The 22,288-nt window shown below is 36.9% G+C and overlaps 6 protein-coding genes and 1 long non-coding RNA gene across 7 annotated transcripts in view; 2 read left to right on the plus strand and 5 right to left on the minus strand.

Moving 5' to 3' along the window:
* Window positions 1-654: 654 nt before the first annotated feature.
* Window positions 655-2,729, plus strand: LOC9300660 (selT-like protein). Its single transcript, XM_002864538.2, has 4 exons — window positions 655-978; window positions 1,058-1,131; window positions 2,008-2,326; window positions 2,426-2,729. The coding sequence occupies exons 1-4, from the start codon at window positions 796-798 to the stop codon at window positions 2,531-2,533; spliced, it is 684 nt and encodes a 227-aa protein (XP_002864584.1). The 5' UTR covers window positions 655-795; the 3' UTR covers window positions 2,534-2,729.
* A 9-nt stretch (window positions 2,730-2,738) lies between these two features.
* Window positions 2,739-3,374, minus strand: LOC9300661 (protein PSY1). The gene is made up of 2 exons (XM_002866236.2): window positions 3,142-3,374; window positions 2,739-3,068 (listed from the first exon to the last, which is right to left on the minus strand). Exons 1-2 carry the CDS (start codon window positions 3,224-3,226, stop codon window positions 2,926-2,928), a joined length of 228 nt encoding a protein of 75 aa, XP_002866282.1. The 5' UTR covers window positions 3,227-3,374; the 3' UTR covers window positions 2,739-2,925.
* Window positions 3,375-3,962: 588 nt separating this feature from the next.
* Window positions 3,963-4,937, minus strand: LOC110224376. The gene is made up of 2 exons (XR_002328992.1): window positions 4,334-4,937; window positions 3,963-4,187 (listed from the first exon to the last, which is right to left on the minus strand). It is a non-coding gene; the product is annotated as an uncharacterized LOC110224376 (long non-coding RNA).
* A 1,826-nt stretch (window positions 4,938-6,763) lies between these two features.
* On the plus strand, window positions 6,764-9,667 carry LOC9302357 (gibberellin 2-beta-dioxygenase 8). Its single transcript, XM_021023085.1, has 3 exons — window positions 6,764-7,356; window positions 8,835-9,168; window positions 9,247-9,667. Exons 1-3 carry the CDS (start codon window positions 6,872-6,874, stop codon window positions 9,484-9,486), a joined length of 1,059 nt encoding a protein of 352 aa, XP_020878744.1. The 5' UTR covers window positions 6,764-6,871; the 3' UTR covers window positions 9,487-9,667.
* A 4,790-nt stretch (window positions 9,668-14,457) lies between these two features.
* Window positions 14,458-17,120, minus strand: LOC9300662 (phosphoinositide phospholipase C 1). Its single transcript, XM_021015662.1, has 8 exons — window positions 16,698-17,120; window positions 16,427-16,623; window positions 16,206-16,341; window positions 15,958-16,134; window positions 15,551-15,877; window positions 15,303-15,458; window positions 15,133-15,219; window positions 14,458-14,992 (listed from the first exon to the last, which is right to left on the minus strand). Exons 1-8 carry the CDS (start codon window positions 17,001-17,003, stop codon window positions 14,693-14,695), a joined length of 1,686 nt encoding a protein of 561 aa, XP_020871321.1. The 5' UTR covers window positions 17,004-17,120; the 3' UTR covers window positions 14,458-14,692.
* A 2,033-nt stretch (window positions 17,121-19,153) lies between these two features.
* On the minus strand, window positions 19,154-20,565 carry LOC9302358 (U-box domain-containing protein 4). The gene has a single exon (XM_002866238.2). The coding sequence runs from the start codon at window positions 20,395-20,397 to the stop codon at window positions 19,324-19,326; it is 1,074 nt and encodes a 357-aa protein (XP_002866284.1). The 5' UTR covers window positions 20,398-20,565; the 3' UTR covers window positions 19,154-19,323.
* Window positions 20,566-20,578: 13 nt separating this feature from the next.
* Window positions 20,579-22,288, minus strand: part of LOC9302359 (phosphoinositide phospholipase C 5) — a 3,376-nt gene continuing 1,666 nt past the window's right edge. Inside the window, 6 exon segments of the mRNA XM_021033560.1 lie at window positions 20,579-20,960; window positions 21,056-21,295; window positions 21,375-21,492; window positions 21,581-21,807; window positions 21,889-22,095; window positions 22,196-22,271. Of these exon segments, the coding sequence (XP_020889219.1) occupies window positions 20,667-20,960; window positions 21,056-21,295; window positions 21,375-21,492; window positions 21,581-21,807; window positions 21,889-22,095; window positions 22,196-22,271 (1,162 nt within the window). The 3' untranslated portion in view covers window positions 20,579-20,666.

A 22,288-nucleotide genomic window follows, 5' to 3' on the forward strand; every position in this document is an offset into this window, starting at 1 on the left:
CTATCTAGGATATATAGGAATAGAATGTTGTACTATACTATATTTATAAATCATTCGTGATGGTTACGGTGGTTGTCGGAGCTATTGGGATGCAAAAAGACGCGAATCGATTTGAATGGATTTATGGATTTTAATTTCTAGCAAAGAAATAGTTTCATATGAAGAAGAGACGAGCTGGTGGTGGATTGGTGTTTGCATTAATGAAAGAGGGAGAATTAGTAGCAGATCGGAAAAGGAAAGAGATTCTGGAAAAAAATGGGATGTGTCATGAAAGACAGAGATACTTTGACCAAAAAAAAAAAAAGACAGAGAAGAGAAATGGACAAAGAGACAAGGGCAAAATTGTGATTAATACAGAAAATATTAAGAATATCAACCTTTTTTTATTAGGTGTTAGTTTCTTAATTTATAAATTTTTTTGTAATATTCTTACAAATTTCCCTTTGATTATTTACCTGATTCGAGTTTTAGAATCGAACATAAATGTAGTATAATTGAGTACTGAACTGTCAGTTAAAAATTGTTGGATTGGGCCGTTTGGACACTTTTCGGTGGGCTTTATATTACTTCAATTAATTTAAGCGGGGTGTAAATGTATTAAAATATAAACACAGGGGTATTTAAGTAAATATTTCAAAATATAAGACGTCAACAATAAACAGGTTAGTGAAATTCCAGCATGCAAACAAGTCTTATTAGACTCTCTCCTTCCTTCTTCTCCGATTCGCTTTACACAACTTCCGTCGTCCTCTCTCTCGCTTGACTGTGAATTAATCGGTGATCAAAATATCCGCCATGGACAGAGCACAATTGATCTTGTTAGGTCTACCTATATTCTTATTTTGTTCGGATCTCTTCAACCTTTTCACTCCTCCGCCTCCAAAACCTCAGCCTCACCGTCCTCATCAGCCACCGCATATCCCTCACCAGCATCGTCCTGCTGCAATCATCCCTGAAACCCTAGATTTTCCTTCACAGGTTAAATTTCTTTTATATTTTCGTGTATTTCACTTCTATTGGTTTCGGTTTTGATCTCTCAGCTCCCATTGTTTTGCAGAAGACAAATGGCTTAGGAGCAATTGGATATGGAAATACAGTAGAGATCAACTTCTGCGTCTCTTGTTCTTACAAGTAATTCGATTTTTCTTACTTTGAGATTTAATTAGATTTGTAATCAAGATTGAAAAATTCGATTTTGATTCTATTGTTTTCTTACTTAGAATCGGATTTATAGTACTCTAGTGTAGTCAGAGAACCTAAAGCAAGCTACTAAGGTTCTCGTGGTGAGAAAGAAAACTTGGATTATTCGGACACTGCATAAGAATGATCTGATTCATGCTTGAGGTCATTGCTTAGTCGTAGTCAGATACATGAACATCCTAATTAGCATTTTGATAAGTTTCAGTTTCTTCAAAAAGTAAGTCATTGCTATTAGGCAGTTTGAGATTTGTTTTCATGAAACTATTAAGAGGTTTTGCATATCAGCAAACCTGTTCCAAACAGTAATTACATCTCTATAACTGTTGTTGACACTGATTTTGTCTCAAGACTTATTCGTGCTGCAATGTGTATGCATGTATATAATTTTTGAGTTCCAATTGACTATTGATATAAGCTACATCATTTGAAGTTCTTGAGGTTTCGTTCTTTTGTAGGATTCATTTCAGCTGCAAGGTGAAATATATATGATTTTTAGATTAGAGATGTGTGGTCGATCAACTTTGGTTGGGGATGATTCTTAGATGCTTTAAAACCTGAAAACCCCGATTTTGTTTCTTATATATGAATATGGTAAATGACATGACTTCATTGAATACTCTTTTGAGATTTATTCTTAGCTGTAACATTTCGTAACATACATTTCATGTTGATGTTGTATACTTGTATGCTACTTAAAAGCTGATACCTTTTGAACTTCTACGCAAAAGGCATAAGTAACTCTTTCAACAGTGTGACTGGTGTTCTGTATATTTTAAAGGTTTGTTCATTCCAATTTTTGATGTGCAGGGGAACTGCAGTCACTATGAAGAAGATGTTGGAGACTGCTTTTCCCGGTTTAGATGTGATTCTCGCAAATTACCCACCTCCAGCACCAAAACGCCTTCTAGCTAAGTTTGTGCCTGTTGCTCAGATGGGAGTTATTGGTATGATAGTAGCAGGTGATCGTATCCTTCCCATGATTGGAATAACGCACCCACCTGCTTGGTTCCACTCCTTGAGGGCCAACAGATTTGGATCCATGGCTTCTACTTGGCTTATCGGAAACTTTCTACAGTCTTACCTTCAAAGCTCAGGCGCCTTTGAAGTTCACTGCAACGGCGAACTGGTTAGTAATTTAACCACTATCAATGGTTCAAGATGATTTCCAGATATGTTAAGATCTGTCACAGTACTTGTACTAAAATCTCTTGTGCTTGTATGACAGGTGTTCTCTAAATTGAAAGAAGGTAGATTCCCAGGAGAGATCGAGCTGAGAGATCTCATCAGTAAAACTCTAACAAGACCGAGCATACTCGCAGGTAGCAGCTACTGAAGTAGTAGTATCAGAAGATAGAAAAGCTGGAACCTTTCCGTGAAGTTCCACAAGAATTTTAACACGAGATGGTGTTACAATCTCATGTGCCAAAAGTGTTTTTATGTTTGAATTTACATCCCATTTAGGCTGTTGATGTAGCATACCTTGATATAACTAGAGTTTACTCTTTTGATTCAATCATTTTGCATAGACACAAATTGGCAAAATAAGGTACCAAGTCATAACCATTAACCATTATCAAGAAAAAAATTGAAGTTGTATTGGGAGAACGAGAAATATCTATATAAACAGACTAGAGAAAGTTACAGAAACTGTGAGATTTGATCTCAGACAAACTGAAGATGTAAACAAGACGAGTTCTTTCCTTCTTGGTTAACTAAAACATTAGGTCAGCCTCTTCCAGCGACACGTTGGCCGGTAGTTGACGGAGGTACACCGGGATTGTGTTTAGGATTTGCAGACGGGTCACCGTAATCCTCAACGTTCACCATCAACAACCTCCTTCTTTCGAATCCAGAAATCTCAAACCCACCTAAAACCAAACGAAATCATTCAGGCAAACGTGATTGAATCGAAAGAAGGAAACAAGGAGATGAGATTCGAACCTGAAACGGAAACAGGGTTGCGGGCTAGAGATGTAATTGTAAGCGTCAATAAGAGACACACAAGAAGACGAACTACGAAACTCATATCTATCTGTCTGATGTAATTAAAGAATCTTAAAAATGCTTCTGTTACAGATTCGTGTCCGTCTTATTTATAAAGAAATGACAATTGTGAGTGTTTAGTTGTGTTTATCCAAACTGATTTTACTTGTCTCTCAAATCTCTCAATAGATATATATACGTAACTTATATAATATATATTTAGAAAGCGGAGATGATGAAACCAGGTCAGAAGAGAGACCATGTAGATTACGACACGTGTCAGAGAAGGAGGCGGGAGTGGGGGATGACGTGTGCAAAGCGTGGTGCCACGTATGTCACATCAGTGCCAAGCAAGTGGAAGTGTGGATGCACAAGATAGTGACTGTCATTCTGTGCAATCGTCAACGCTTATTACCAATTTACGATCATTTTACCAATTTCTCCCACTCCCAACCTTTTCTGTTGACTTTTTTCTCATTATTTCTTTATGGGTTTTTCTCGAACTTCTCGCCATAAAAAAGATTATTAACAGCTCACTCACTGTTCTAAACGAGAACAAAACATGTTTTTTTTTTTTTGACATGTTTACTTTTACATTGTTGATTCGATTCGATTCGATTCTGTAAAAACTTGTATTTCACAATTGCCAACTCAAAAGCAAGTCAAAAGGCTATGTCGCAAAGGCTGGCCTTGCATGAGAGTATGAGACCATTTAAATCAACATATGTGAAATTCCTAATGAAATTGGTACTTTACCGATTATGCCTGGAGTCCAAAAATATCCAAACAAGCTTTATAATTTATATAATAGAAAATCTACAATTTAGACTTTTGAAAGAGATTAATTGTTAATATTGTCCAATGATAGGATCCATACATGGATTGTCTAAAAACTAAATGTTTGAAAAATGTGTCAAAAAATTTTACAAAATTGGAGACACAAACTATGCTTGACAAGGTGATATTTGCATCTCACATCTTCATGCTCATGCTAGCCAATCAGTCTGAAAAGAAAACAAGAAGCACACAATATACGCTTTGATCAAAAAACATAACACATAGACTTAAAATTAGAACACATCACAGAGACTGATTAATTTAGAACAAAACACAACTTAACATTAATAGATAGATTAGAGAGTTACATTACCAAAGCCAAAACCGAAACCAGAGGACGACATGAGCTGTTTATTAGCCATGATGATTCCAACGGAGCTGATTACATTCATAGCCCATGCACCGACATCAGACACCGCCGTTTCTTCTCGCTCTCCGGTTTCTCCATTTGAATTGAGAAAAGTTGAACACCGACACTATCAGATATAAATCTCGTGCAAACGAAAACGAGATATGACAAATCTAGATTCGCCTGCAGATTTTGAGAGAATCAAACACTGAAAAGATGAGATCTGGAGAAAAGTCGATTCACGCCGTTCTTGAAATCGGCGAAGAAAGCCAAAAAGCCAAAACACACACACAAAAACAATCACGTATGACGTATCTCTTTCTCTCACTCTCGCTTGCTCTCTCTGTCTCTTCGATTTATGGTTCACTGCTTCTTCACTCGACGTTGAATATAATCTCACAAGCAAGCTTCTTCCACCATTGATGCTTTTCTTTGGAGTTGTATAAAATTCTTCTTTTCTCTGATAAAACACGAGCCGAAATTCTTCTTCATACTCTCTACCAACCAAAAATTGACACATATACGAGTCCAAATCTGTTTTAATGTCCAAAATTGTAATCGGGTCTACGTTTTTTTATTTAGTTTTGATTTATTTTTTAGACATTTTATATTTTATACACCCATTTGAATCCCCTGATAATGATGCTCTTAGCAATTTAGCATGCATCGTAATGCCCTCCAATATTTGTGTAGAACATTATTTCTTTCCTTTCTTCTCTGTTTTCTTTCATGTAGCTGTATCATTTGGTAGAAAGACTTGCTATTATTTATACACTTGTATAGTGATTGAATTGTCTATAAACATATAGAAATAGTTCATCTAATTCAAAGAATATTATAAATGTATTGGATGTTGAAGTTTATAAAAAGTATAAAATTTTGATACAAATTCACTATGATTTGAATTATATAGTTTTGATTTTTTTTACTTCTTATGCTATACATTCTATTCTAATTAGAACTACAAAATATTTATGTTCATTCGAAAATGCTATCGATCCTATTGGGCTCCTTAGAAACCCATATTAAATCCGACTAATTTTAAAAATGCTCTTGAGATTGGTGTTACGGTATCACTGATGATACCCATCAAACATGCTCTTGAATTCAAAAAAAATAGAAGTAGACAAGATTTACAGTATTTCTATATAATGCTGTATATATTTACTCTATGTCTACTTATATATAATTTCGTCGTGCGGGTGTAATTACGAATAAGTTCTTTTAATTTGCATGTAAAACCAAAAAATGTTTTGTTCAATTTAGAAAAGTATTGGAACTTTACGAGTGACGGGCCGACAAGTAAGATTAAATTGTACACGTATCCATCTCGCATGCAACTTGGTCTCTTCATTTATACAGAATCTATGCCTTATCTGTGTGTTACAGACATAAATCCGTGACAAAGTGACATCAATTCATTAGGGAATAATAGTAAGGAGACGTTGATATATAATATCGAAATTTTATCCTTTTTGAACTCTTATGTTTTGTTATTTAATTAATTAATTTATCAACTGTAACTAAATGCACCTATAGATATACATATACACATCAAACACTCCATGAGGAAAATTGGGTAATTTCTAAAACCATTAAAAAACAATTCTCAACTTTTTTCAATAGATTTTTAAACCTTCAAGTTTTAGTAAAAAGTAAAATAACATCTAATATATTAAAATCAGTTCAAAATAAAACAAACCATTATACTAAAACAAATCAGTTTAATATTCAGTTTTGTTACAATTAAAATTTTTGTTGTATAAACAATTTACATTTATTGGCTTGGACAATCAGTTTCAAATTTAAGATAACATACCTAAACTTTATTTTGGATCGAGTTTAGGTTTGATTCAATTTTAGATAAAAGTAAGTATTTCATGTTATATATATGATATGATTTTATATAATAACTAAAAATAAAATTAATCAAGATTTATTCGGTTGAGTTATAGAAATTCACCAACGTGAAACAAAATCAATTTAGTAGTAGTAAAAGAAATATAAGAAGAATTTATACCAAATTGAATATGAATTTGTTTTAGTAAAATTTTATTTGGTTCGATTACACAAGTTTATAAAATACCATAATTTTGACCCATTTTAAATTATTAGCTCGAAAAGTTAGAACAAATTCGAACAAAAAAATAAACAGAATGAGCTAGAATTTGAAAAAACTCAATTTTGGAGAAAAAATTTGTAAAGTAGAATTTTTATAAAATAAATTACAAACTAAGTTATTTTTTTAATATTAATTTTAATATAATAGTTTATTTGATATTTATTTGGTTTACTAATATTAGGGATTATTTTATTATTTTAGAAAAGGTGAAAGTTTAAAAAATCCAAAAAAGGTTTTTTACTTGTTTCCGAAAAGGCGACGGATTTCTTACCCATTTTATCTTTGTTTGAAGTAATTTTATAAAAAATTTAAAGAATAAAATAGAAAGAGATCTATAGAGAAAGAGGGAGAGAAGGCTTAAGAATTTCATCGCCCGAGAGATGAGCATCAGTGAGTCATATCCACCGGCTTTCCGGCGTGTAATCAACGACGGAGATCGTCTAGCAACGGCGGAGGCTGAACCGGTTCTTGTCCAGGGCAAGGATATCAATATCCCGGTTATCGATATGGAACGTTTGGACAAGGAGATACTGAGAGAGGCATGCAAGGAGTGGGGAATATTCCGTCTAGAGAATCACGGAGTACCGTTGGCGTTAACGTCACGACTTCAAGAAATCTCGGAGTCGTTACTGAGTCTTCCTTTTGAGAACAAACGAGACTTGTTCGCCGCCGTTAACTCTCCGTTATCGTACTTTTGGGGAACGCCAGCTCTAAATCGTTCGGGAGATGCACTGAAGAGAGGAGCTCAAGCTTCAAACGTAACCATGCTCGAAGGTTTCAACGTTCCTCTCTCGTCTCTCTCAATGCTTCCAACTTCTACTTCTTGTGATGATGATGCTCAAGAGCCTAAACTTGAGTCTTTCAGGTAACATACGTCGTCGTTTGTGTTTTACTTAGTTGCTTAATAGCGTCATTAGTGGTTTCTGCGATTAAATTAATCAATCATTCAACGTTAAAGTACTCAATAATTAAAATATAGGTGTAACTAGCTGGTGTACACATGGACTATACTATAAGACAAAAAACTATATGGACTTATACGACATAACAACAAAAGATAATAAATAAACCTCGCTGAATGTGGTCATTAAATTTTGTATCTTAAAATTTTCGAGATATGTATGTGAATACTAGATTATAGTATATTTTATGAAGTCTTTTGAAAACAGTGGAGATAAAAATTTATAGCATTTGATATGTTATAAGATATTTTAAATATCAGAGTTCTAGTAAGTGTGCGATTTAAGATAGCCTAGACTTCTATAGGAGGATCTAACTCTCGTGTGGGGGGTGGGGTGATGACAAATTGGTCTAAATATGGTAAACCATTTAGACTAAAATGACGAAAAAAACAAAAACTGTAGAGTTGACGACGAATAGTATTTACACGTGCGTAGGGTTTTGAACTTTTGATTGACGAGATGTTTACTTTTCTTTGTTTGGATTCCATGTATTTTGTTTAATATAATAAGTTTAGATTAAGTGCTTAATTATTTTATGAGATGTTTTGTGTAATCCATCCACTAGACAAAAGTTTGTGGTCACTATGTTCTACTAAACTATAAATGGCTAAAAAGATTTTGGCGGCATCTTTTTTTGGTCAATTGGCAATTTAGTAGCATCTAGAAATGGTAAAAGGATAGCGGCTTCCTAGCAGCTCTAATAACGGAGTAACTTAGATATGATAAAATCCAATTAACATTTTTGAATTTAAATAAATACTAAGATTATAAAGTCCCAGAATATATAGTATGCCAGGCTGTACATCTACATCAACTTGTTCACACATGCATGCATGTAAACTTCCGCAATAGTGATGTTTTTTTTTTCTTAACAAGAAGTAATCCGAACATAAAAATTCTTTTGGGTGAGTGAGTATAGCCGTCGATAATCTGTTCATCGGATTTGTTTAAGTCGAACCCGGCCGAAGAGCGAACGCCATGGTTCCATATCTTTTACTATTATGCCACTACCACTTGATTACTTACACAGAGTGTGTTGCTTGAAGCATTTTCAATCTTGTTGTAACGCCTCCATTACGCTAATTAATTAATGTACCTTGTCATTTTACTTGAATTTTATTTTATTTTTAGACTATGCAGTTTTTTTTTTTTTTTTAAATCCATACATCTTCTATTTAATAATAAAATTAGAAGCTTAAAACATCATTTATTAAAGAACGGAGGGAGTATATCATATATAACATTTATTTCAATAATTGTAAATGTTTAAGACTGAGGATTTACTTGTCTAGAATTCATTGTGGATCCACCATGCATTATATATTTATTTATAATTCATTGGTTACAAACTTCTTTTTGGTTGTTTGTTGTGAGTAAGCAGAGTGTTGATGGAGGAATATGGAAGGCACATAACTAGAATTGGTGTGTCCTTGTTCGAAGCTATAGCACAAACACTAAACCTAGAACTATCGGGTAACCGGAGATCAGAATTCTTATCGGAATCGACAGGGCTCATACGGGTTTATCGGTATCCACGGAGCTCCTACCAAGCAGCCAGAGAAGCTTTAGGAATGGAAGTCCACACAGACAGTTCTGTTATCTCAATATTAAAAGAAGACGAAAGTGGTGGGCTTGAGATAATGAAAGGTGAAGAATGGTTCTGTGTAAAGCCTGTTGCTAATACTCTCATTGTTAATCTTGGAGATATGATGCAGGTAAATAAATTATATTCATGAGTTTGGTTCAATTCTTTTTATCATTTTGATTGATGTAATATGAAATTGTATTTACAGGTGATAAGCGATGATGAGTACAAGAGTGTGACACATAGAGTGAAGAAGAAGAATAGGAAGACAGAGAGACACTCAGTGTGTTATTTTGTGTTCCCAAAGAGAGATTGTGTGATAAAGTCATCAAACTATAAGCCATTCACTTACTCAGAGTTTGAAGCTCAAGTTCAGGCTGATGTTCAGTCTCTTGGAACCAAGATTGGCCTTCCTAGATTCAACCCAAATTCTCCATTGTTTCTCTGATCGTCTCTAAAAATTTAGTATCTATTGGTTTAACAAACTCTGGATACTAAAGTCAGCAAAAGTTTGTAACTTCTCTCATCTTATTAATATCATGTGGTTCAATTGGAACTAGAGGTGTGGGATCCGGTTTGCTTTGATTCGTATTTTGGTTTACTAGTTTTATATAAATTAATACCATTCATTTTGTGCAAATTTAGATTTGTTCGGCTTAGTTTTCGATTTGGATTTGGGTTGATTTTTGATAATAATCATTTTTGGCTACAAATAACATACTGTAGTGATGATACTGGTGAAAATGCAAAAGTGAAAAATCGCAGGACAACTTTTAAAACTTAAATCCTCATCGATTGTGGATACTTTAGCTAGCTTTTTTGGTAGGCGGGTAGGAGACAATATCTCCTACGATTTATTCAAAAACACTAAAAAAAATTACAACCGAACATTACGTGGAACTGCAACTCCACTAATATCCTCTAACAAAACTAGATAAACATCATCCGGACAAAACTCAAAACTCTGAAAACCAAGTGGGAAAGTAAACGCATAGTTCGCTAATCCATCTGCTAGACGATTAGCTTCCCTATACACATGGGTAACCCGGACTAACCAGTCCCTCGATATAAAGCCGTGGCACAATCGTACCAGGAACGCCAGAGGATGGGAATCCCGAACCCCTGACTGCAAAAAACCCACCACCAACATTGAATCCACCTCCAATACCACCCTTCGAAAACCCCGCTCCCAAGCGATAACAAGGCCGTAGTATACTCCCCATAATTCTGCCAACGGGGCCGAACAAATACCTATATTAAGCACAAAACCGCCTCGTCAGCTTCCCTGTTCGTCCCGGATAACACCTCCCGCAGTAGCCTTCCCCGGGTTCCCATGAGAGGCCCCATCCGTGTTAATAGTGACCCAGCCCTCAGCCGGTTTCTGCCACGCAACCTGCCTCACCTCCCGACCGACTCTCTGTTCCCCACCATTAACCGCCGAATGAGCTTTTATCACCTCCGCAGCCACATTTTTGACAAATCTTGTCCTATCCCGACAGCTCCCAATTTCACCAAAAATGTTACCACATCTCCACTTCCAAGCCCACCTTATCCCCATTGCAAATAAGGTTGGCCAAGTTTCATTCCCCACACCCGACGGTCTATGTAAGTTCCCAAACAACCACTCCAATAAAGACATTGAAAAGAATGCTCGTCTCTCCCGTTCTGGTACCAACCGCCACCAAATTCTAGCCATAGCGGGGCAGTCCCGCAACACGTGAAGGATAGATTCCGTCGCACCCTTACATATCGAGCATACCTCCGTATTCGAAATCCGCCTGCACACTCTCTCCATCTTTGTTAAGATCACCTGGTTCCCAACTAGCCAGAGGAATGTACGGACCCGTTCAGGTGCCACCACCTTCCATATTCTATAAAAAAAAGCTGCCATAGAAGGCATCGGTCTCTCCTCATACTTGAACAGAGTATATGCAGACCCGACAGTGAATCTTCCATTCTCTGTTCCGGACCAAGAGATTTTATCTTCAACTCCAGGGGACCCTTTAATCACCACTGCATAAAGCCTCTCTCTTATATTCACCGGAAGATAAGTCTCCAATCTTGTCATGTCCCACCCGAAACCCTCAGTCCAGTACTCTGCCACTCTCTTACCTTCTTCTTCGACGGGTAGATTCACAACCGCACAATCTATGAGTGGTCTCCCTATAAGCCACCTATCTTTCCAAAAATTGATGCTCTTCCCGTCACCAGGTACCCAGCCTAAGCCTCTCGATATCACTTCCCGCAGCCCCACACCTATACTCCTCATCGTTGACGACCACGTACTTTTCGGGACAGTCCATGACTTATCTTGTGCCGCCCCTACTTTATATTTACTCCTCAGAATTCGAGCCCATAAGCTCTCCTTATCCTCCATCAATCTCCATCCGACTTTTGCAAGAAGTGCTCTGTTCATATCCCTGGCCATCCGCAGCCCCAGTCCACCTTCTTTTTTTGGTTTACAAACCCTCTTCCACGATACCAAATGCATTTTTCTATTCTCAGGCGTGCTTCCCCAAACAAACGCCCTTGATAATTTATCCAATCTCTCCAGTGATGATGCGGGAAGGAGAATAGTACTCATCGAGTGTACCGGGATTGATGATAATACCGATTTTGTGAGTGTAATCCGGCCTGCCAAGCTCAAAGTCTTCCCCTTCCAACCTGCTAAGCGAGACGAGACTCGTTCAAGCACTTCTCCAAAAGTCTCTTTATTTATATGTTTTTGAAGAATAGGCATCCCCAAATATTTCCCGAGCTCTCTAGTAGACCCAATTCCACTTTCAGCGCTAATCATTCTCTCCATATCGTGGCTTACATTGGAAGAGAAAAATATCTTCGACTTCTCAAGACTCACTTTTTGTCCCGAAGCCATGCAAAAAGTTTCCAACACCTTCCTAATTACCCTCACTTGAGCCATAGATGCTTCTGCAAAGTGTATAAGGTCGTTCGCGAAACATATATGGGACAGTTTCGGACCTCCTCGTGACAAACTAATCGGCTTCCAATCCTTCCTCCCCACCGCAGCCTCAATTAGATGACACAGCCTCTCTAGACACAAGACGAATAGATACGGCGACAACGGGTCTCCTTGTCTCAATCCTCTTGCCGGATTAAACGAATATGTCCTCTCTCCGTTTAATAACAAACTCATTGACGGATTCTTTACGCACTGCATAATTCTATGTGTCCAAGCTTCCGAGAAACCCGCTACTTCCAACGTTTCTTCCAAAAAATCCCAAAGGATACGATCGTAAGCTTTCTCAAGATCCAATTTTAGCAACATCCATCCTTTCCTCCCTTTTTTCCTCCGTATTGAATGTACCGCCTCTTGTACCACCACAATATTATCAATGCTTAATCTCCCCGGGATAAAACTGGATTGAGCCAGCCCAATTAACTTCGAGATTACACTCTTCATTCTTATCACCATCATTTTTGTAATGATCTTGAATAAGACATTACACAAACTCACTGGCCTGAACTGGGTGATTTTTTCTGGCTTGGCCACTTTTGCTAGAAGCACCAAAATTGCATCATTTGTCGCCGGAGGTAACTCCCCTGTCTCAAAGAAACCCAAAACAAACCTCACAACCGAACTGCCTACTTCATCCCAACAGTGTTGGTAGAAAACCGGCTGGAAACCATCCGGTCCCGGCGCTTTGTATTTGCCCATACTCTTCACTGCCACCACGACTTCCTCTTCTGTGAATGGCTTGGACAGAGCTAGTTTCTCCTCCCTTGTCAATTCCGCAAAACCATGACATGGTAACTGAGCTCTCACTGGACTCACATCTTCTAGAGAGTATAGACGCCTGTAATACTCAAGCACCAACTTCTCCAATTCTCCCTTATCCGAAACCCATCTATCATTCTCATCCTTCAACATCTCAATTCTGTTCCGCCGCCTTCTTATGATCGTTGAAGTATGAAAAAAGAAGTATTCATGTCCCCTTGCGCAATCAGCTTCTCTCTCGACTTTTGGAACCAAAGAGTTTCTTCTTGTTCCAAAATAATATCAAAGCTTGCCAATAGTTGCTCCTCTCTACTCAGCAACTCATCCGTCTGCGACTCCATTAACAGCTCTTGTACCTCTGTTATTTCCCGAAGCATTTTCTCCTTTCGCAGTTGAATATTACCAAATACTTCTCTATTCCACTTTTTCAGTTTACTCTTCAACCTCTCCAGTGCCGCAGGTGTTGACAAGATCGGGTCCCATGAAGCTGCCACCAACTCTTTAAAGCCTTCATGACTCATCCAAGCTGCCTCAAAACGAAATGGCCTCCTACGCGGGTTAGTCGTCAGCACCGGGCTTAATTGTAGGTACACAGGAGCATGATTTGAAGACAAGAATGGAAGATGTGATACGACCGCCTCTTGCCACCGCAACCGTGCTTGCGGACAACATAACACTCTATCCAATCTTTTAGCTAGCTAGTAATGCATAACTCTTACTTTTCTTCACAGTTTATGTATTTTAACAGCCTAAAGGAATATCGCAAAGGTGCACAGATCAAGCCACCAGGGCATATACGATATGCCCATAAGACATTTGACCCAGACAGACAAAAAAGAGACTCGAACAAAAAAATCTACATATCTTTTTTTTTTGTTATTAAAAGGCCGCATATTTTATTTTATTTTTGTTGTCGAGTCTCAAATAATTTTGGACTGGCCCTGAAAATTGTAGAGAACTTGATAATAAATATAGATGTTGTGGATAGAAGTTACCTTCAAAGAGATATGTAAACAATGCGGATCCAGAAATTAATTTTACCAGGATCAAAATATAACAAAAAAATATTATCAAATAGTAACACATATTAATATTGCAAACACAACAAAAATGTAACATTAAAACTCAAAACATAAAAAAAAAAAAAATTGGGGTAAAACAAACAATTTTGTTTTCGTTGTTGTGATAACTAAATCATATAAATGATAAATAGGTTGGATTTAACTTAGGGGGATCACCACAAAATTTTATTGGGTGCAATAATTTATCTACTTAACAACTATAAGTCTATAAGGGGAATTTGAAATTAAACATGGGTCAAGTGATCCCCTTTGCTTCAAGTAGGTCCGCCTGTAGAGAGCACATTAATTCTATCCCAACATCTAAATTTCCTAACGTTGTTTGTTGAATATTAAAAAAAAAAAAAAAAACTTTATTTGCACTACAATGACGACGATCCATCAACTAATCTTCTATTGTGAAAGTGATAATTCAACAAACAGTATTTTAAATTTGTTTTATGGCATAATAAAGAAATGTTGCTTTAGTGATAATTGCCATTATGAAGCAGTACTTTTGCTTTAGTGTCAAAGACTCATAGTGAATTGCCATAATGAAATTTTGCGTTAGTGTGAATTGCCATAATTAAGCAATTGGCATTAGTGGTTAGTGGACCATAACAACAGCTTAAACAATAGTATTATCTTTATCGACTGTTTGAACAAATTGATTATACTAAAGTCATAAAATTCATAATTTTGCTGATCTTAGTTACGTTTAATTAACTTTTATTTTCCCATCTCTTATTATCGTGTGGCTTAGGACCGACTAATGTGTACCGACACCTTAACATTACAAACATAAAAAACGTGTACCGACATTGACACGAGTGATGAAATGAACATTATCCACGAAGCAACTAACGAGGCTCCAAGACAAACCGCATGAGCAGTCTCACGTGCTTGTAGACCTCCCCGGCACGATCATGGAGCCGGACGGCACGAATACCCGGCCTGACCTCCGACAGCGGAAGACATGTCTGGCCAGCGAAATCGTTCTGAGTGTTACTGTCGTAGTCTTTGACTGTGATACACAGAATAGCTAACTCAGGAACACGCAATGGGAACTCGAACTCCTTGTCCCAAATCGGAAACCATTCGTCTGTATCTATTTCTGTTCTGTAACTTGCTGTGTCCAATGGAACCCCTGCGATTCCGACCTGAAAGAAAAACATCTACATTTTTGAGTCTTGTCGGTTGACTTGATAGGCAAGAAACCTAATTAGGGTTTATTAGCTGCTCCATAGACCCATTAAACCATGGTTTTTATTGCGTGTTTTACATATGAATGTACTCTTGCCTTTGCGTAGAAATCAGGAGGAGAGTATCGATCAAAGTGATCTAAAGGAAAATCCATATTCCATCCTTCTCCAGTGTATATCTTCACCTAATCATACACCACAGACACAAAGCTATGATGTTTTCTCGCTTTTCAAGAACAGAAAACAGAAACTGAAACAAAGACCAAACCTTAAGAGTAGTCTTGATCGGGAGTTTTTGACTACATGGGTCAAAGATTTCACCTCCAGGACCATTGGAGAGCAAAACATCAGGTTTTTTCACATAGCCACATCCACCATTGGCTTTAAACATTCCTTGCATCATCCACAAATACCTCCCATGACTCTGCATTTACACAAAACAAGTATAGTTGGTGTTTACTACTGAAAATCTCTGCTAATAATAGAGAGGATAGTGTTAAAACTTAAAACTATTACTTGCATATTGAAGGCAACCATTTGAGCACCATGAATCCATCCAACGAGAGGATCATAGTTAGAGGAGTCGAACCGTGTTGTCTTGGGAAATATCCTGAGAAGATTCCGCTGTGTGAACTTTACTAAATCAGATCCACGTGTTTTAGCCAAAGTCTCAAGCCACTGCTCACTCATGCTTAACCGTATGACTCGGTTAGGATCTCCATTCAAGCAGTTCTTCAGTCCTCCCTTGCGGTTTCCAGCGTGAATTGAGATTAAGTCTCTGTATTCGATCGCTACACTCTCCTCATCTTCTTCTTGAACCTGTTCTTCTGCATCTGCAATTTTCTGTCACAACACAAGACTCTCAGAAAACATCAAGAAACACTAATTAATGGTTACTTTAACTCTGTTTTTTTCTTTCTTACTTTAGCTTTAATGGATTCATCCGTTGTTGAACCTTGAGAGACTTGGGTCTGAAGATACTCTTTTGGTGGCTTTGTTGAGATCAAAATCTTATTCTTAAGTGATTCTGGTGAAGGAAAACACTCTGTATATTCGTCCGTACATTGAAACAATGATCCTCCAAACGTCTTACTCACCATCTACAAACATTTTCACCATCAACCAAACTGTATGTTCTAAACAAGATTCCATGAATTTATCAGAATCTTACCTTAGCGACTTTCTTCTGAAGATTTGGAGTTAAATGGTCTTCTAAAGTAAGCACAACAGGATAAGCAGACACCTGAAATGCGTTCTCCTTAACCGCGTTAAGACATTTCTGCAGATCTTCACAACTCGTTAATGTCCTGAGATGATCATAACCAAAACAAATCAAGAAAATACCTAAATTATTAAGTGATTCAGGAAGGGGTTTTATGGTAAGATTCAAACCCGCCATGACGAACTTCAGCTTCTTTTCCCGAAGAGTTAGGCCATAAATCAAGCTCAATCACACGAACTCCTTTTCTCAGAGCTTTCACAATCGGTTCGATGCTGCTATTACTGTTCAACTGATTCCCAGTCAAGTAAGAGTTATGTCCCGTGTATAAGAAGTAATGCGATAAAGGCTGATTCATATCTTGCCAAACCTGAAACCAAAATCTTGTAAGGAAACAAAACTCTCTCTCAAAAGCAAAGAGATGTTATATTCCAAAAATCTTACCTCGCTGGTCACAGGCAATGGGGAGTTGAAATCACTAAGGAGATAACGGTAGAATCCTTCAAGATGAATTCCACGAGGATGGAAAACGCCATGATGTTTAAGTCTGTGGAAGATATCCTTGACGTAGTTTATATCAGCGTGTGTTTCTCCCTGAACTTGGATCACAAATCTGAGCATCTCATCAGCAGACATCCTGTCGTCTTGAGAGTAATCATGGAAAAGATTCTTGATTTCTTCAGGTGGCTCACTTGATTTCACCTTGAAGCTTCTTACACAACAGAAACACACTTTGAATGATTCCTTCATCTTTTTTTGTTGTTGTTGTTGTGAAAGTTAAGCCAGAGAGAAAAAAGAAACAGAGTGATTTGATGTGTTTGTGAAACACATTTATATCTCTATCTGACTATCTCAAAGAACCATGATATCTAAAAAAATTTCTTAGTACAAAAATCTATGTATACATTTTTGCAACACTTTATGAAATAAATCCTCGAGTTTGCAATTTATTTACAAAGAATGTCATTGGCATTAGTTATTATCAATTAATTAAGATTCTTAATTACTAGCATTTCTTTATCTAATATATTTCCATCAATTCTAATTACTTAAGAAAAGGAGAAATCTTAGGACATTATTAATATTATACTTTATTGAAAGATAAATATTATAGTTATTTAAAGTTTATTAAACGTTTAGAATATTTAACGGAAAAAATATTTAGAATATATATAATATGTGAAATCTATAAAAATTAAATAATCATTTGAAAGAAAACTTTAAATTGATTTGAATTATAAATGTTTTAATAAAAGTATTATTCAAACAAAAAATAATGTTTAATTTCACCGAACAGGATTAGATGGTATGACGGATTTATAATATTATAATATATGAAATTTACAACAATTAAATAACCATTAAAAAAAAACTTTTAAATTGATATGAATTATATATCTTTTAAATTAAAGTATTATTAAACCAAAAATAATAAAATAATGTTTAATTTCACTGAACGGGGTTAGATGGTAGGACGGGTTTGGGTCGATAGTAATACGAGACGGTATACGAGGGGTGAAATCCATTAGATATGTTTAATTTCACTGAACGGTATTAGATGGTAGGACATGTTTGGGTCGATAGTAATACGAGACTGTATACCACGGGTAAAATCCTACATATAACAATCAAAATACAATTATACTATCTTAAACTCTAAACAAAACAAACAATTTTAACAAAATAAATATAATTAAAATTTAAATTATATAGTTATAATCTAGATTTTAACTTAATGAATTGTATGTTATTGTTTCTATATTTTTAAACAGTAAAAATTAAACATAGTAATTGTACACTAAAAATATATAGATATAAGAATTGTACATTTAAAAAATACAAACCATTAAATCATATATATTTTTAATCTACTAAACAAATTAAATTTTTATTTAAAAAAAAAATTATAGTCCCGCGGTACACCGCGGGTTATAATCTAGTAGATTAAAAAAAAGAAAAATGTGAATGATCTGTCGGCTGTCCGAATTAAAGTTAGTATTTAAACCAAACAGAGTAGTTGACTAAAACACATCCGTTGAATCACAGTAAAAAAAAAAACGTGGCGAAATGTGTGTAGCCAATAGCTGAGAAATTGGTGGTACGCGTGTCGCCGTAGAAAAAAATCAACAATTTTTATTTTGTCATTGATGAGCAAATCATTTATCATCATGTGAAACAGCTCATGTGTTGTTGTTGGTTTTTTTAACCTTTTTGTTTTTTTCGCTCATAACGTAATTTTCAATACAGATTATTTATTTATTTATTTAATTTTTTTTTTCAATACAGATTATTTGTTGTCAATATTATTGAATTTTTTGCCAATACTGTTAAGGATGATGTGATTGTATAGTTCACTGCTCTTAACGATGGAAAAGTTTTCAAACTCGTCATTCTCCACAAGCATCATGGCACTCAGACCGAATCCCATTGGCCACTGAGATTTGGTCGAGCCAAATTGAACTGAAGTTTGGTCGAACCCAACTGAACTCAAGTTTGGCAATTTCGGTTTTTACTTTTGGGCTGAAAAGTCCATCATGGGTGACCCTTTTTTTTTGATTGAACTGAACCGAAATTTGGTCATACAAACCGAACTTTAATTTTGGTCTATTTTAGCGATTTTGGTTGCTAACCGAAATACTTAAGTTTCCAAACCGAACCGGACCGGTTCTCCCAAATGCCCATGTCAGCCTACTTCTACATGTAGATTACGGTTCTTCCATAGTGATGAAAAAACATATCGCATGTAGAAAAATAGATGCAAGACCAAAACAAAAAGAATCTATTGCTTTTTTGTTCCTTTTTTTTTTTTGTCTTGTTAGTTCTATAGGAATCTTGTTCTCTAAATCGTTCACAACATTATCTCCTAAATAGACAATACTTGTTTCGATGCGACTTTTGTATAGATTCTACGCAAGTAATGCAACTTTGATGCAAAACACATCGACATGTTTAATTGTCCATCGATCATATACACTTGAATATGCTCAACTTATCCCGTCCATTAATTAACAAGAGATGTGATGAAACATGTTCTACAAAGGCCCATTAATAAAAAGCCCAAATCAAAGTGTTATCTCTCGTTGTCGGTGGATTCAAAGTGTTGTTGTTGTTGTCTTGGTTGCCTAAGGAGCGCTATCAACGCCTCAGCCTTTACCTTAGCACCACGACTCGCACTACTACTCTGCGATAAAGCCACGAGCGGAGGAACCGCTCCTTCACGAGCCACCATGGTTCGATACACAACACTCTCTTCACAAAGCTGCAACAATATCGACACACTCATCTCCTTCTGTCTCTGTGTTCCCGCTTCAACAATCTCCACAAGCACCGGAACTCCTCCTTCCTCAACCACCGCCGGCTTCGATTCCGGCACCGACATTAACAAATTCATAACAAACGCCGATTTATCAACCATCTCCGATTCAAAATCCGCCATCAACTCCACCAACGGCTTCATAATCCCAGATTCCACAGCTCTGATTTTGTTCTCGTTCGTCGAACACAACGAGTACAACGCCGTCGACGCGTCTTTCTTTGCTCTGAATCCGCCATTTTCTAGAAGATTCACTAGTAAAGGAATCGCTCCAGATCTTCCGATCGCGATTTTGTTATCCTCCAATTGCGATAACCGAAGCAGAGCACAAGCAGCGTTCTCTTTCGTCGTCGGTGTTCCTAACCGCAACGCATTAACGAGCGGTTTAATCGCACCGGAAGAAATAATCATCTCTTTGTTCTCATCGCAGATAGATAGATTCAAAACCGCAGTGACTCCATACTCCTGAAGCTGAAGATCGGAAGACGAGATCAAAGAAACCAACGGTTTAATCGCACCGGCTTTAGCGATTTTGTTACGTTCCTCTGGTTTGTTCTTTGATAAGAGTCTAATCTCCATAGCAGCTTGCTTCTGTTCCTCGATCGAAGAAGAAGATGACTCAAGATGTGTTATGAGACATCGAATCAAATCATCGGAATTATCAACGGCGCAAGAGAGGAAGAGTTTTGGTTGACGGCTCTCGGAGGAAGTTGTTGGAAAGTCGCAGGATCTGTCACTGTTACAATCGCTGAAAGCAGAGGAATCAAAGTTGAGACTTGAATCGCTGAATTTATGGTCAATGTAAGTGAAGAAACTCTTGTGATTCTCCATTGCTATGACTATGATGAGATTGAATTTGGTTAGAGGATTGTTTTTAAGAGTGTGTGTGAGGATGCAACTGCAGAGAAAGAGAGAACCTGGATGTTTTTATTTTAATTAAAAATTCGACCAATACGATGATTCAATTTCAGTGTTATTCTAGAAGTCAAATAAAGAATCTGTTGTCAAAAAAGACTAAGTCAACCAACTTTTTTTATTCTGACAAATATTGATTTAGTCCGTTTTTCATATGCGAAAAAGTAAAAGAAACTCTGTTTATTTTAAACAAAGTGAAACCGCATGAGAAGTGTAACTGAAACTAGTCTCTCGCCTTTGCGATCATACAAAGGAACAGAACGTATGCCTTGTCTCAGCTCTGACACAGGCAAACATGTCTGACCCGAGAAATCGTCCTTCTCCGGCATGTTGTAGTCGTGAACTTCTATTCTGAGCAGAGCGAGCTCCGGTACTGTTAGCTGAAACTCAAACTCCTCGTCCCAGAATGGCTCCCATGTCTTTTCTTCTTTCTTTGTTTTCTTCATCACTTTATCAGCTCTTACTCCTGTTATCCCCACCTGGTTTCATTCACACAATATTGCTATCAACAACATGAAACAGAGCCACAGTAGCGAATCAACTATGTAGTAGACATCTAAATCAAGGTGCTTACCCTTGTGTAGAAGTTAGGAGAAGACCAAGTGTTGAAACATGTTCGCTGGAAACCAGAGTCCCATCCTTTGCCCATGTATACTTTCACTTTTAGAGTTGTCTTTATGGGTAATTTCGCTTTTGGGTCAAACACTTCTCCACCGAGACCATTTTTCATCATAAAGTCCGGTTTTTTCACGTACCCACATCCACCATTCCCCCTAAACATACCATGCATCATCCAGAGTGCTCTTCCATAGCCCTGAAAATCAAAAGACGCAACATGTATCAAGATTTAGTCAGATGGTTTTAAAAAGACCGAGAATAGATAAACGGCAAACCTGCATGTTGAAAGCTACCATTTGAGCTCCGTACATCCAACCGTTGTAGGGCCTATAGTTAGAGGAATTTACTCGTGTGGCCTTGGGATATATCCTCAACAGATTCTTCTGTGTGAATCTAGTTTACAATAGTAGTGAGCTTAGAGCAAGAAACAAAAGAACTAGCTTAAAAGTAATTGCCTTTTTGAATGGGAAGTGATACTTACTTCATGACTTCGGTTCCATACATTTCAGTAGCTTTCTTGAACTTCTGCTCCCTCAAACTCAGCCGTCTAATTCCACCATTATCGATGGTTAGTGCTTCCTTCAATCCATTTTTAGCATTTCCAGAAGGAATCGTTATCAGGCGACTGTAGGTGAGGAAATCCAAGTTGCTGGATTCTTGATCAAATCCTTCCTCTTCATTTTTGGCCTCGCTGGTTTCTTCCTCAGTCTACACAAGTCATCGCAAGCAAAGAGAGAAATTTAAGATGCCACTGAGAAATTAAAACTCCTATATATGAACTGCAAGTACCTTCCCATCGTCTACTTGGTCATCTGAAAAATCTGATGACGCCTTTCCTGATACATCTGACTCAGAATCCTTGTCCCTTTTTAAGTTACCTTTGGGAGGCTTTGTAGATATTACAATTTTGTACTTGAGATCTTCTGGTGAAGGGAACTCTTTTAAACCGCCAGCCTCGGGAAAATAAACCATATCCATGAATATCTCTTTCATCATCTGCAGCAATATATAGAAGGAGAACAAAGTTTTCAATATCTTCAAAGAACTTTTCTGAAACTAACACGGCAATGATTCCTAAACGAGATCAAGAAAACACCTCAGCTGCTTTGGCTTGAAGATCTGGGGGTCAAATATCTTCCAAAGTAAGATGGACCAGCTAGTATCGATAAGCCCTGGCCCGGGGTTTTTT

Source organism: Arabidopsis lyrata (assembly GCF_000004255.2).
Source record: "Arabidopsis lyrata subsp. lyrata unplaced genomic scaffold ARALYscaffold_8, whole genome shotgun sequence".
NCBI lineage: Eukaryota > Viridiplantae > Streptophyta > Magnoliopsida > Brassicales > Brassicaceae > Arabidopsis > Arabidopsis lyrata.

Coding starts and splice junctions, on each gene's coding strand:
- LOC9300660 (XM_002864538.2), top strand. CDS start 796: ATGGACAGAGCACAATTGATCTTGTTAGGTCTACCTATATTCTTATTT. Junction 979..1,057: donor CCCTAGATTTTCCTTCACAG/GTTAAATTTCTT, acceptor ATTGTTTTGCAG/AAGACAAATGGCTTAGGAGC. Junction 2,327..2,425: donor TTCACTGCAACGGCGAACTG/GTTAGTAATTTA, acceptor CTTGTATGACAG/GTGTTCTCTAAATTGAAAGA.
- LOC9300661 (XM_002866236.2), bottom strand. CDS start 3,226: ATGAGTTTCGTAGTTCGTCTTCTTGTGTGTCTCTTATTGACGCTTACA. Junction 3,069..3,141: donor CAACCCTGTTTCCGTTTCAG/GTTCGAATCTCA, acceptor GTTTGGTTTTAG/GTGGGTTTGAGATTTCTGGA.
- LOC9302357 (XM_021023085.1), top strand. CDS start 6,872: ATGAGCATCAGTGAGTCATATCCACCGGCTTTCCGGCGTGTAATCAAC. Junction 7,357..8,834: donor CCTAAACTTGAGTCTTTCAG/GTAACATACGTC, acceptor GTGAGTAAGCAG/AGTGTTGATGGAGGAATATG. Junction 9,169..9,246: donor ATCTTGGAGATATGATGCAG/GTAAATAAATTA, acceptor TTGTATTTACAG/GTGATAAGCGATGATGAGTA.
- LOC9300662 (XM_021015662.1), bottom strand. CDS start 17,003: ATGAAGGAATCATTCAAAGTGTGTTTCTGTTGTGTAAGAAGCTTCAAG. Junction 15,878..15,957: donor ATGAATCCATTAAAGCTAAA/GTAAGAAAGAAA, acceptor GTGTTGTGACAG/AAAATTGCAGATGCAGAAGA. Junction 15,220..15,302: donor CGATCAAGACTACTCTTAAG/GTTTGGTCTTTG, acceptor GTGTATGATTAG/GTGAAGATATACACTGGAGA.
- LOC9302358 (XM_002866238.2), bottom strand. CDS start 20,397: ATGGAGAATCACAAGAGTTTCTTCACTTACATTGACCATAAATTCAGC.